This window comes from Lotus japonicus, chromosome 1 (assembly GCF_012489685.1).
Source record: "Lotus japonicus ecotype B-129 chromosome 1, LjGifu_v1.2".
Classification (NCBI taxonomy): domain Eukaryota; kingdom Viridiplantae; phylum Streptophyta; class Magnoliopsida; order Fabales; family Fabaceae; genus Lotus; species Lotus japonicus.
The window spans coordinates 120,060,190-120,072,795 of NC_080041.1; the positions used below are offsets into that span (position 1 = coordinate 120,060,190).

Genomic DNA, 12,606 nt, shown 5'->3' on the forward strand with positions numbered 1-12,606 from the left:
GGATTCCCGCTTCGATCGTGAGTGATCGCGATCCTCTGTTTGTGAGCAACTTCTGGAGAGAACTGTTCCGATTGCAGGGGACACAATTGAGAATGAGCTCCGCTTACCATCCTGAAAGTGATGGTCAAACGGAGGTTGTGAATCGATGTGTGGAGACCTACCTGCGTTGTTTCGCTGCTGACCAACCCAGAACTTGGGCCTCTTGGTTGCATTGGGCGGAGTATTGGTTCAACACCACATATCACTCCGCCACGCAACAGACACCGTTCGAAGCTGTGTATGGCCGCGCACCACCAATACTGACGCGTTGGGTGTTGGGGGAAACTCGCGTGGAGGCAGTGCAAAAGGATCTTCAAGACAGGGATGAGGCGCTCCGCCAACTCAAACACCACTTGACACGAGCCCAGGAACGCATGAAGAATCAAGCTAATGCAAAACGTAGGCAGCAAGAATTCGAGGAAGGGGAATGGGTGTTCGTTAAATTAAGGCCCCATCGCCAGCTATCAGTAGCAAACAGGGTACACGCCAAGCTCGCAGCTCGATACTATGGGCCTTACCCAATCATTGCTCGAATTGGAGCTGTAGCTTACCGCCTACAACTCCCTGCTGGTTCGCGTGTGCATCCTGTGTTCCACACCTCTTTGCTCAAGAAAGCTGTTGGCAATTACTCTGTAGAATCTGAATTACCAGATCAATTGGATGGGGAAGAGTTACCACAAGTCCAGCCCATTTCTGTTCTAGCTCACAGGAACATACTTCGACAGGGGGCAAGTGTTCCTCAAGTCTTAGTTCATTGGCACGGGAAGTCTGCTGAAGAAGCAACCTGGGAAGACATGCTCACAATTCAAAGTCAGTTCCCCAACTTCAACCTTGAGGACAAGGTTGATTCTTCAGGAGGAGGCATTGTTGGAGCTGATACTCGTGGGCCTATATTGCATAACCAGAGTGGACCCAGGGAGTGGAAGGTATATTCTAGAAGGAGGAAGAGGGGATCTCTATGTAACTAATTCCCTAACAGAATAGAAGGGGAGAGAGAAAGGGTAATGACGGGAAAATGATTGTAACTGCCATTAGGATAAGAAGGCTGTAGAAAGGTTGAGAGGGTATCTAATTTGTTGCTTAGCATAGAAATGGGTAGGAAGCTATGAGCTTCCTATAAGGAGCATTGCTCTTGTCAGGATTGGTACTCACTCCTTTTCTGTTGTAATCGCCAGTCATACTCATAATACAATCACCTCTGAGTTATAGAGTTACCTTGTGCTTAAATTTACACTTGTTAGGCATTAGAGTCCTAACAGGAAGCGATTATGGCGATTGGCGATAGCCAATTGGGAGTGAAACTGAAGAAAACATTCCTAGGGATTGATTAAATCGCTCGATACTAATCTTGGAGGCCGCTTACGAGCTTTTTCCCTTTCTCATCTATCTCACTTTTTTCGTTGCTCTGCTCATCACACCAAAGCATCAAACGGCTTCAGCCAAGATCTGGTTAACAAGGCATTTCGTCGCCGCTGCGCGTTACCGAGAGAGGAAGGGCCCTCAAGGCTATTTCTGATTTTAGGTTTCATTCTTTTCTTTTCTTTTTTCTCGTTTCCAGGTTCAGGTTGAAGCGTATAGAGATAGAGGGATGAATAAGTTTTTTTTTTGAAATATGGATGAATAAGTTAGAAGATATATGTTATATGTTATTGTTTTGTATTTCAAAATCAAAATTAAAATAATTTTAGAGAACTTTAAGTCTGAGCAGAAATGAGATGAGAGAGAGTGAAATCTGATGTATTATTACTCTTTTTTTTTTTTTTTTTTTGATAATGTGGAGGGCTTAAAGCCCAAGAAAACTACACAAGCCTTGGGGTAGAGACCCCAGAGGCATCATCAATCAGAAAAGGGAGCAGGGGGGAGGGATTTGATCTTCATCAATTAACAAATCAGGCTTCCCATAGCAGTAGCTTGCAAGATAGTCAGCACTCTTGTTAGCCTCTTTATAGATGTCACTGAAAGTGACCTTCCAGTTCCTTGTAGCCAAATCTGAGATTTCCTTTACCAATCCTGCACAGGGATGGTTCACATCACAGTGGAGGGTAATTAGCTTAAAGGCTTCACTGGAATCTAATTCCACAGTCAGTTGTTGGGGTTTCATCTCATATGCTATCTTGAGGCCATTAAAGACTCCCCATAATTCAGCAAAAAGAGGGTTGCAAAAGGCCAGGTTGTTGCAGAACCCTTTAATAAATTTTCCTTCCCAGTCCCTGATAAGGCCACCACACGTTGCTTTCCCAATACTCTCTCTCACCGACCCATCTGTATTCAACTTCCAAACCCCGTGATCAGGCTTAACCCAGTGGATGGTTTGTTTCCTGCAATGGAGATTGTGGACTGTGGTCGGTCTGGCTAAGTTCCTAGTTATCTCCTCAGCCAGACTATAAATCAAGATAATCAAGTTGCAGGGGAGAGTGATATGATTGTTAAAAATCAAATCACACCTGTCCTTCCAAATTTGCCAAGTAGTTAGACCAAAAAGCAGAGGCCAACTGAATCTACCTCGATACACAGCATTGCGCCGCAAGTTAAAATTTAACCAGTCAGAGATGCCCTGACTATAGAATCTGCTCCAATCCCTGGGAAGTAGGAAGGAATTCCAAACTTGTTGGATGAAAGGGCAGTCACGAATGGCATGGATAACAGTTTCATCAGCAGATAAGCAGCGAGGGCAGGTAGCATTGGTTGACATATTCCGCTTCATCCTTTCTTGATTGGTGAGGATTTTATTGTGAGCTACCTTCCATAAGAAGCTTTGAACTTTTGGGGGGCCCTTGAATTTCCAAATAGCTTCAAAAGATGGGTGAGTATTCTGGTTCTCCACCTCAAGAAGCAAAGGATAGACATAATTTATGCTAAATTTGCCATCTGGGTTTGGCTTCCAACTCAGAAAATCTTCTCCTTTTGTAGGGTCAGGAGGATTAATGGTGCACACTTTGTTTACAATAGCAGGAGGGAGCAGGAGATTTAGAGTCTCTCTTTTCCAGTGACCATTTTCAGCATAATAGTTGACAGGTAAAAATCTGACCCATTCAGGAGAGTCTTCAGGGATGTAGTCAGATAGGTTACCAAGGGAGATGTTCCAGGTATCTGACCAGAAAAGGGTAGTTTGACCATTGCCCACACGCCATAGGGATCCCAGGTCAGCAATAGGCCAAGCTTTGCAGATGCCTTTCCAGGTCGGGGAGTCAGTGGATTTGGGAATAGGCACTCGACCCAACCTGGGATTAAACTTGTACTTTGCCAAGAAAATACTTACCCATAGGCTAGACTCACTCTTTTTAATGTTCCAAGCCAATTTGGTCATAAAGGCTCTGTTTATAGAGTGGAGATCCCTGAGACCCAAGCCACCTTCGCTTTTGGGAGAGCAAATCGTTGACCAATTAATTAGATGACATTTCCTCGCTTCCACTGTGGATCCCCAGATGAAATCTCTGCACAATTTTTCAATGTCTTGGCAAACACCCATGGGGATGGGAGTTGTCTGCATAACATAAGCCGGGAGATTGAGCAGGCAAGTTTGAGTGAGGGATACTCTACCAGCAAAAGATAAAGATTTTGCCTTCCAACCCGACAGTTTCCTCCTGACCTTGTCAATAAGAAAGGAGAAATTCTCCTTTATCATTCGAGAATGGAGAAGGGGAACACCAAGATACATTCCCAAGTTGTGGGTTTGTTGGATACCCAATTTGGAGGCAAGTTGCCCCGCAATGACGGCATTCGTGTTTTTTGAGAAGAAGACTCTTGACTTGGCCAGACTCACTTTTTGGCCAGAGGCATCACAAAATTTGTTAAGAATGTTGTGGATTAAACTTGCCTGATCATCTGAAGCTTCTGCCATTAAAATCACGTCATCAGCAAACAGGAGGTGAGAGATAGAGGGTCCATGTCTACCCACCTTGAAAGGTTTCCAGCTACCAATTCCACAAGCATCTTGGATGATGTGGGAGAGACGTTCAATGCAGAGGACAAAAAGGTAAGGGGAGATGGGATCCCCTTGCCTAATTCCCCTTTGGGGATTGAAATAGTCGGTATAATCCCCTTGCCAAGCAATTGCTATAGATGAAGTGGAGACACAATTGTATATGATGTGAATGAAATTCTCATCAAAACCAAAGAACTGTAAAGTATCTTCAATGAAAGGCCATAGGAGTCTGTCATATGCTTTTTCGAGGTCTAATTTGATAGCCATGAAGCCCTTCTTCCCTTTTAATGACCTCAAGGAGTGAATCATCTCTTGGAAACTCAGGATATTATCCATAGTGCTGCGCCCTTGGACAAAGCTGGATTGATTTACAGAAATCAGATTGGGAAGGACATCTCTGATTCGGTTGGCCAGAATCTTTGTCACCACCTTATAGCTAGTGTTGCAAAGGGCAATTGGTCTGAATTGGGAGACACGTTCAGGGATTTGGACTTTGGGAATAAGAGCCAAAACAGTTTGGTTCACATTCTTGATCAGAGCAGGATTGGAGAAGATGTTTCTGATAAGACTGATTAGGGAATCCCCAATGAGATCCCAGTTCTGTTTGAAAAAGACTGCATGAAATCCATCAGGGCCTGGGGATTTCAGATTTCCAATACTGAAAAACGCTTTTTTCACTTCTCCATGGGTCACTAGCTTCATCATCTCAGTGCTCTCAAGGCCGCTAAGCTTCGGAAAAGAGGAGGAACTACACAGACTATAGGGAAGTCCCTGGTCAGTAGAGAAAAGGGACTTGAAGTAATTAACAATCAACCTTTTCAAGTTCACGCTGTCATAAGTCCATTCTCCCTCTTCATTGAGGAGGGCCTCCACTTTGTTTCGTTGTTGTCTAGCTATAGTGCTTTGGTGAAAGAATTTAGTGTTCCTATCACCCAAATTAAGCCAGTTAATTTTGGCTTGCTGAGCCCAGTACAACTCTTCACTTCTCAGGATGGTTTCATAATCAGTCCATAGTCTCTTTCTCAACTTCATCAGAAAAGGATTTGGGTTCTGAACTATCTTCTTCTGGATGCCCTCCATTCTGGCCAGGAGCCTCTTTTTGGTGCGGAATATGTCTCCAAAAACCAGTTTATTCCATTCCATGAGCGTTTCAGTACAGTTTGTGATGTTTCCCTGCCAAGAACTGGAAGCTCTCCAATTATTCTTAATCAGATCCTGGAATTCTGGATGTTGCGACCAGGCAGCCAAGAACTTAAAAGGTTTTGGGCTCCTAGTTTCTACATTGAGTCTCAACCAGAGGGCACAATGGTCTGAGAAAGGGAGAGGAAGATTTGTTATAGAGGCTGCAGGAAATCTGGTCCTCCATTGGGCATTGGAGACTGCTCTATCAAGACGCTCAAAAAGATCACCCCTCTGCCAGGTAAAATGGACACCTTTCGCGCCAAGATCCTCCAAGTGGGTGATGTTCAAGCATTCCTGGAATTTGTTAGCAGCCTGACGGTTGAAGGGGGCACCACCCACTTTTTCTGCCTCAAAAAGAACGGAGTTGAAATCTCCAGCAACGAACCAGGGGCCAGAGGTCTGGTCCTTGAAGTTCACAAGGTCATTCCACAGGGAAACCCTCATCCTTTCTTGGGGATGAGCATAAACAACAGTAAGGTACCACCCTCCCTGATCATTAGGATTAACATGGAGGTGAATGCATTGCTGGTTTAAAGCCACTACTCTGATTGAGAACATGGATTGCTTCCAACAACACCAGATACCTCCAGAGAAACCGTTTGCATCAGTTTTTGTTATACTGTCAAAGCCCATATTGGAGAGGACTTTATCAGCTTTCTCACCACTTATACGAGGCTCAAGAATGGCCACAAAACCCAAATGATAGATTCTTGAACAATCCTTAATAAAGCTGGTAAAATTCTTTTTCCCAGCCCCCCTGCAATTCCAAAATAAGCAATTCATTAAAACAATTGGAGATAAGACAGGGAAGGTACCAAAACGCTGGCTAAGGGAAAGGAGTTGGGTTGCCCTCTCCCATTAGAGCATCCCCAGACTGGGCTTCGTGCAAGGAATCTTGCTTGCATCTATCACTGCACTCCATGTCTGCTACTGAGGCATCTAGACCTTTCTGCTTCATGAGGGACTTGATGAAATTGAGCTCCTCATAGGAAGGAACGTAGGAACCACCTTGAAGGCCATCTTCTGGGATTTTCCCTGATTTAAAATCATCCCACATCTTTTGTTGAAATTGTTTCACCGCTGCCAGGGCTGCAGATTCTTCCCTGGTGAGGTAATGAGTCACCTCCTCACCTTTATGGATAGTTTGCATGTCCTTGTTTTGCTGCATTTCTTTCTGAGGTTGGACCCTCTCTTGGTTCTGATTCACTATCTTCTGTTGGGTTGCGATCCTACCAGAAGCTTTATTAGCTTTTATCCCAAGCCCACTTTTGGATTTGGGGGCATCTTGTTGCTGATGGTTTTCTTGACCAGGATGGGGATTAACGTTGACTGGCTGCTCCCTAGGCTCATCATTAGAGTTGAGGGCTGAGAAACGAGATTTGTTACCATGCTGGTTAATGGTTTGGTTCAAGGGTTTAAGAGGCTTCCTCTTGGGTGGTTTTTTAACCAACATCCATGGGCCAAAGCCACTAGGAGTGTCATTTTCCACTTCAGTCTGTTCCTGAATCACCTTAGATTTTGGTTGATGATCCTCAGACGCTGGCAACATTGGATCATTACCCTTAGGGGAAGAGGGAAGAGGGGTGGGAATAGTCCTCTCTGGGCATCGATCACTCTTGTGGCCATATTTTCCACAACTGAAACATATAGCATGGAGACCTTCATATTCTAGTCGGTATACCTCTCCTAGAGCAGTGAAAGTGGGAGAAAGCTTGCAATTCAGATCAATTTCAACACAGATTCGGGCAAACTTAGCACGGTTGTTAACAGATGTGTGGGTATCAATCTTGAGCATCGTCCCTAGTAGGGATCCAAGGCGCCAAAGGAATTTTTCATTACAGAGCTCCACATCAAGTTCTGGAAACCTGATCCACACCGCTATCTTCCTGGCAGCTTCATCATTTGCCTTGAATCTAGGTCTCCATCTCTGCACCAGTAGGTAGTGGTCTGCAATCATCCACGGGCCCTCGAAGAGAGCAACCCGGTAATCATTTTCAGAAGCAAAGCGAACCAGATAGTAGTCCTCAGCAAGGTCAATCACCTTAATGTCCCCTTCCTTTGCCCAGATTCTGTGGAGGCGCTGGTCCATCCACCTAAACCCAATTTTCTTTCCCTGGAGCTTCACTACCAGGGTAAACTTCCATGGGCGACACCATTCTTCATATTCTTCTAAGGAGACAGGAACAACGGGGTTGAGGCTGAAAGGCTTCCTCTCATCCTCAAGTTTCATAGATTCCAGATCATCTCCAGCGAGTTCTTCCCTAACTAGGTCAACAATTTCTTGGGGGGAAAAGGGGGTGAAGGATTCCCCAGCAATCACTTTATCCTTATAGGACATCTTTGATTCCTTTTGCAGACCTTCCAATCTGGGATTATTCTCCTCCAGTAGATCCATTTCTGAATCAAAGACAGTTACACAATCCGTCGTTTTTACCTTTTTGTTGCTACGGTCTGCTTGGTCGTTTCCTTCACAAGGTGCTTTGCGGGGATCCCCGCCGGGGTGGAGCGTCGTCGTCATCAGAGCCTCAGCGGCGCTAGGGAAAAGGGCAGCGTACAGAGGGAAGAAAGGTTTCTAGAGAGAAGGGAGAGATTCTCTCTCTAAAAGCGGCAACATTTTCTCTATGTGGTGTGACTTTTCATTTTTCTATTATTACTCTTTTATTATAGTTGCTTCAAAATACATTCATAATTTACATTTTCATAAGCGTTGTATCTACAAAGTTTTTAGCACAATTTTACAATTGTTGACATGAGATTTAATTATAATAAAATTCGTTGTCTGTTTATGGTTATAAGAACAATTCTCAAACTGTAGAAAAGATTACCGTCAACAATTACACAACCGTTCTCTTTTGTATGTTTTAGGAACATTTACGAAAGTGTTTACAAGTCAAATGACTACACTTAGATAAAGTGTAGCATACTCTATACTTCAGATATAGTTACGGAACCGTTGGTATGATAGGAATCTACAATTTGAAAACCGTAGCCAGTTCCCCCTTTCAAGGACATTTTTCATGTTGTTGGTATGCACAGTGTTGCCGAAAGTCATAAATGCTGTAGTGCGGGATCTAAAACCAAGTCTTACAAACCCACCAACATCAACCACAACCAGAGCCCCAACACCCAAACTGACCCTCGAGATATAGTTCAATTCAATGATGACATAGGTGAAGTAGATTAGAAGCCATGATAAAAAATCTTATTCATCATATGAAAAGGGAGAAAAGAAAGGGACAAGATAATAGATAGGAAAAAAGAAAAAGATGCAATGACTTGTGGAAATAGAACGGCTCAATGACTCAACTTAAGAGTCTGACGGGACATGTGAACGAGGATTAAGTGGCTTGAATGGATGGCACGAAACAAGGTTGGGATGCAAAGACATTACTTTGAGGGGAAATATTAGATAGACATGTGTATACACCTAAAGTGAGAAATAAAGAGAATATAAATAAGTAATGAATGTGATATATATATATATATATGGGGAATGCTAACTTACTTCCACTTGTTTTTTAGAAGGAGTAAGTTAGCATGCAACACCTTTTCACTAGGACAAATTCTGCCCTTGACTTTTTCTATATATAACTAATTAAGTCCTGGGTTTTTGGTAATTTTGCTTACACAATTTTATTTAATTATAAACTTTAATTTCTCTCTCCCATTTATTACTCTTTCTTTACTTTTTTTCTTTCTTTCCTTATGCAACCTCTTCCTCACCTATACGCCCTCATCTTTCTCTTTCTTGCTTTGCCATTAGCTTTTTTTTTCTGAATGGCGTGAAAAAAAATATTAATTGGAAAAAGGGGGTGAAAAAAATAAAATTTAGCTGTCTGGGGTAGTTTCTAGTTTGGTCTTGTGAGTATTCGGGAGGAATCTTGCGAATGGTAATAGGACAAAACACTTTTTCAGAACTGAATGACATGAATGGAAGCTTTTTCAGGTTGAACAGTATGCATTCGCAAGGATGCTTGCGAATGGTAATAAGACAAATTACCTTTTCAGCACTGAATGACACATTTGCCAGCATGAACAGTAGTCATTCACAAGCATCCTTGTGAATGCTAATAAGACAAGGGACTTCCTGACGTGAAAAGGTAATTTGTCTTATTACCATTCGCAAGGATCTTTGCGAATGGCTACTGTTCATGCTGCATCATGTCATTCAGTTCTGAAAAAGTTGTTTGTCTTACTACCATTCGTAAGGTTTCTTTCGAATGCTATAAAGTACATGTCAGAAACTACCCCAGACAGCTAAATTTTATTTTTTTTACCCCTTTTTCCAATTAATATTTGTTTTCACACCATTCAGAAAAAAAAGCCTTGCCATTACTTTGAGAAAAATAAGAGAACAATAGAATGATGATTTTCTTCCCTAAAAGGAATGGGACAAGAACAATCAATCGTTTCATCTTGCACAACACTTAATTTACTTGCATGAAGGAGGTAGGTAAAATGGAAACTAAAAACTCTCGTGGAAATTGTAAGAAGTGATTGACTCAATTTGGATTAAATTCAACCCAATTAAACAATCAAACGGTACCAGATACTTGAGTTTGCATTCTTTCCTCCACCCCTAATTGAATAATTGAGAGAAAACATTGAACGAGTTAACCGAATGCCCAGTATAAATAGAGTCTGTAATGGGTACTGTTTCTTTGGACTACTAGCCCGTGGAAGCTTTTGGAGAATATTGTCATTCATTTCAAGGTGGAGGTTGAGTAGCACTAAATTCATGGTGGGAAACCAGTGGCTGTCTGATGCAATGGTTGAAACTTGAAAGAAATGGTTACAGTTGGGGTTTCAATGGGACAAAACAAAAGAAAAAAAAGAACACAAGAAATTACACGGAGAAGATAGAGGTTTGATGGTGAAGGAGAAGAAGGAGAAAAGTAAAGAAGAGTAATAAATAAGAGAGAGAAAATTTGAGTATGTGTAAGCAAAATTACTAAAAACCCAGAACTTAACTATTTCTTAATAGAAAAAGTCAAGGGCAGATTTTGTCCTAGTGAAAAGGTGTTGCATGCTAACTTACTCCTTCTAAAAAACAAGTGGGAGTAAGTTAGCATTATAGGAGTAACTCTTCATTTACTCTAGGAGTAATATATAGGAGGGCTCCATTTACTCTAGGAGTAACTCTTCAAACTTACTCTGCATCCTAGCCCTTCATTTTAGTAAAACTCAACGATTGTGATTAACATATAATTCATCATCACGTGACCTGTTCTTCTCATATCTTGCAATTGCTCCGGGTTTTGTTTCTCCAAATTGTCACCTCTATTCACACAGTGATGACAAAGAAAGTTTTCTTAGTTTCGCTTAGATTTGATCTCTGGTGAGAAAACCCTCCATTTACTATCCAATTTGATAATTCCACTTAGGGATGGCAATATGGGCTCAGCCCGTTGGGCCAGCCCGCCCCGCCACTGTTATGGGGCGGGTTGGCCTGAAAAATGTAGCCCAAAAAAAATGTTAGCCCGCCCCGTTTTGGCCCGTAATTTAACGGGTTGAAGGCGGGCTGGTCCGCGGGCTTCGTTTGTTTTTCTTTTTTTTTTGCTGGTGTGGTGAGGGGTATGGCTGCCGTTGTTGGGTTGATTTTTTTTTTCCTCTTTCTTATAAAAATTCTTCTATGCCCATAGCCCACAACAAAGTGTTATTTGCACTTTGTTTCATCTTTTCAGTTGTATTTTCCTTTTATCTGCAATAATTCCTATGCTGCAGCGTGTCTCTTGCTAAGTGTTCTTGGCTCTTGTACTGTTTTGCATTTTTCTTTTCTTCCTTCCTTTATGTCCCTGTACTGTTTGCTTCCCCCGTTTCTTTCTTCTTTCATTATTTCTTTATTTTTATATAATATTTCTATTGTATGATTTTTTCAACCTGCTACTTTTCTTATATATTGTTCTGGGAATGAACATTGAAGAGAGGTATAGTACCTAGAGGTAGAGGGATTGTGCTAAGAGAGAATCAGAATGAGAGAGAGAGTGCTGAATTTCGAGTGTTATTTCATCGAATGAGCCAAAAAAGTCCCTTACAATTGGTATCTGCTACCTATTTATAGAGGTAGTGTTGGGCCCCCATATGCTAGGGTCCTTAATGGGCCGTGTGGGCCTGGCTGAACGAGGCCCAACCCTACTGGCTTGGGGCGCCACCGGGCGGTGTGAACCCTGGGCGTTGCCCCTCTAGGGGCTCGCCCAGTCCACAAGACACCGAGCTCGAAGCATGAGAGCTAAGTGTGTCTTTAAGAAAACTATAACATAACTGCCTAATGCTTATCCATCGCGTATGCAAAAATCCAAGTCGCCAACATGACGTGAAAAGATGAAGGGCGAGCGCCCTTGGTCCGCAAGTCCACAAGCTCGAAGCAGGAGAGCGAAGTGTGTCTCCAAAATGTGACCGTCAATCTCTGTCCCCTTGTGATCCCCCTAGCAGGTCGCCCGTTGCCACTTTCCACTTGGTACGGCGTTCCTCGGCTGGCGGTTTCGACCAACGCGCAGGAACTATTCCCAAGCTTCTAGTTGCAATAGCTTCCCCGCCTAGAAGATCACCTAGCCACGCTACTTTGCGGGATCAAAGAATGTATAAAGCGTGTAGGTCGCCGACATGGCGCAAATGAAACACAAACCGCCAATAGCGCAAGGAAATACGCAAATACATGAATCTCCGATTGACGCGGGACCTAGAAAGATGGTGTACAAAGGCCCGCCTCATATGACGTGACTCGCTGAATAGAAGCTGGCTCGCCTGGTGACATGGTCTCCCGCCAATCTCTCCCGCATCCGCCCCTCGTAGCATCTTCATGGATCAAGTTGCTTCCTGGGCGAGTCCCCTAATATGGTGAAGGGACTCAACCAGTCCACAAGACACCGAGCTCGAAGCATGAGAGCACAATGTGTCTTCAAGCTGAAGTCGCCGCCGCATCGTCCCTAGGAGAAGATCCGCCCAGCACGCATGCTCCTTCACTCGCCATAGTCTACAAGTCCACCAGACTCTGTGTCCAAGTCATGAGGAGTAGGAGTGTCCTCACTTGCCGCATCGCCATCACCATCTTGCTTTAGCCTTATAAGAAATTAGTTTGACTTGCTCGCCACTCTCAGCGTAAGGCCGCCACCATTTTGCGGTAGGTCGCTACCCTCATTTTTGGCGGTAGGTCGCGACCCTCTTGCGGTAGGTCGCCACCATTTTGCGGTAGGTCGCGACCCTCTTGCGGTAGGTCGCCACCCTTAGCGTGAGGTCGCCACCCTTTTGGCGACTTTTGTGTGTCTAAAAACTGAGTCTTACAGGTCGCCACCCATAGCGTTTGGTCGCCACCCTTTGGCATGAGGTCACCACCCTAGCGGTAGGTCGCCACCCTTGGTGTGATCGTCCCATTTCGGGACTCAAAGTGCTTTGGGTTCCAATGGCCAGTTGGATTACCAAAGCGGTGCTCAGTAGAATGGGCAATTTGTACCCCACACATC

The 12,606-nt window shown here is 43.6% G+C and overlaps 1 protein-coding gene across 1 annotated transcript; it reads right to left on the reverse strand.

Moving 5' to 3' along the window:
* Positions 1-1,879: 1,879 nt before the first annotated feature.
* Positions 1,880-7,664, reverse strand: LOC130722320 (uncharacterized). The gene is made up of 2 exons (XM_057573014.1): positions 6,022-7,664; positions 1,880-5,903 (listed from the first exon to the last, which is right to left on the reverse strand). The coding sequence occupies exons 1-2, from the start codon at positions 7,662-7,664 to the stop codon at positions 1,880-1,882; spliced, it is 5,667 nt and encodes a 1,888-aa protein (XP_057428997.1).
* Positions 7,665-12,606: the final 4,942 nt, after the last annotated feature.

Coding starts and splice junctions, on each gene's coding strand:
- LOC130722320 (XM_057573014.1), bottom strand. CDS start 7,664: ATGACGACGACGCTCCACCCCGGCGGGGATCCCCGCAAAGCACCTTGT. Junction 5,904..6,021: donor GATTCCTTGCACGAAGCCCA/GTCTGGGGATGC, acceptor TTGGAATTGCAG/GGGGGCTGGGAAAAAGAATT.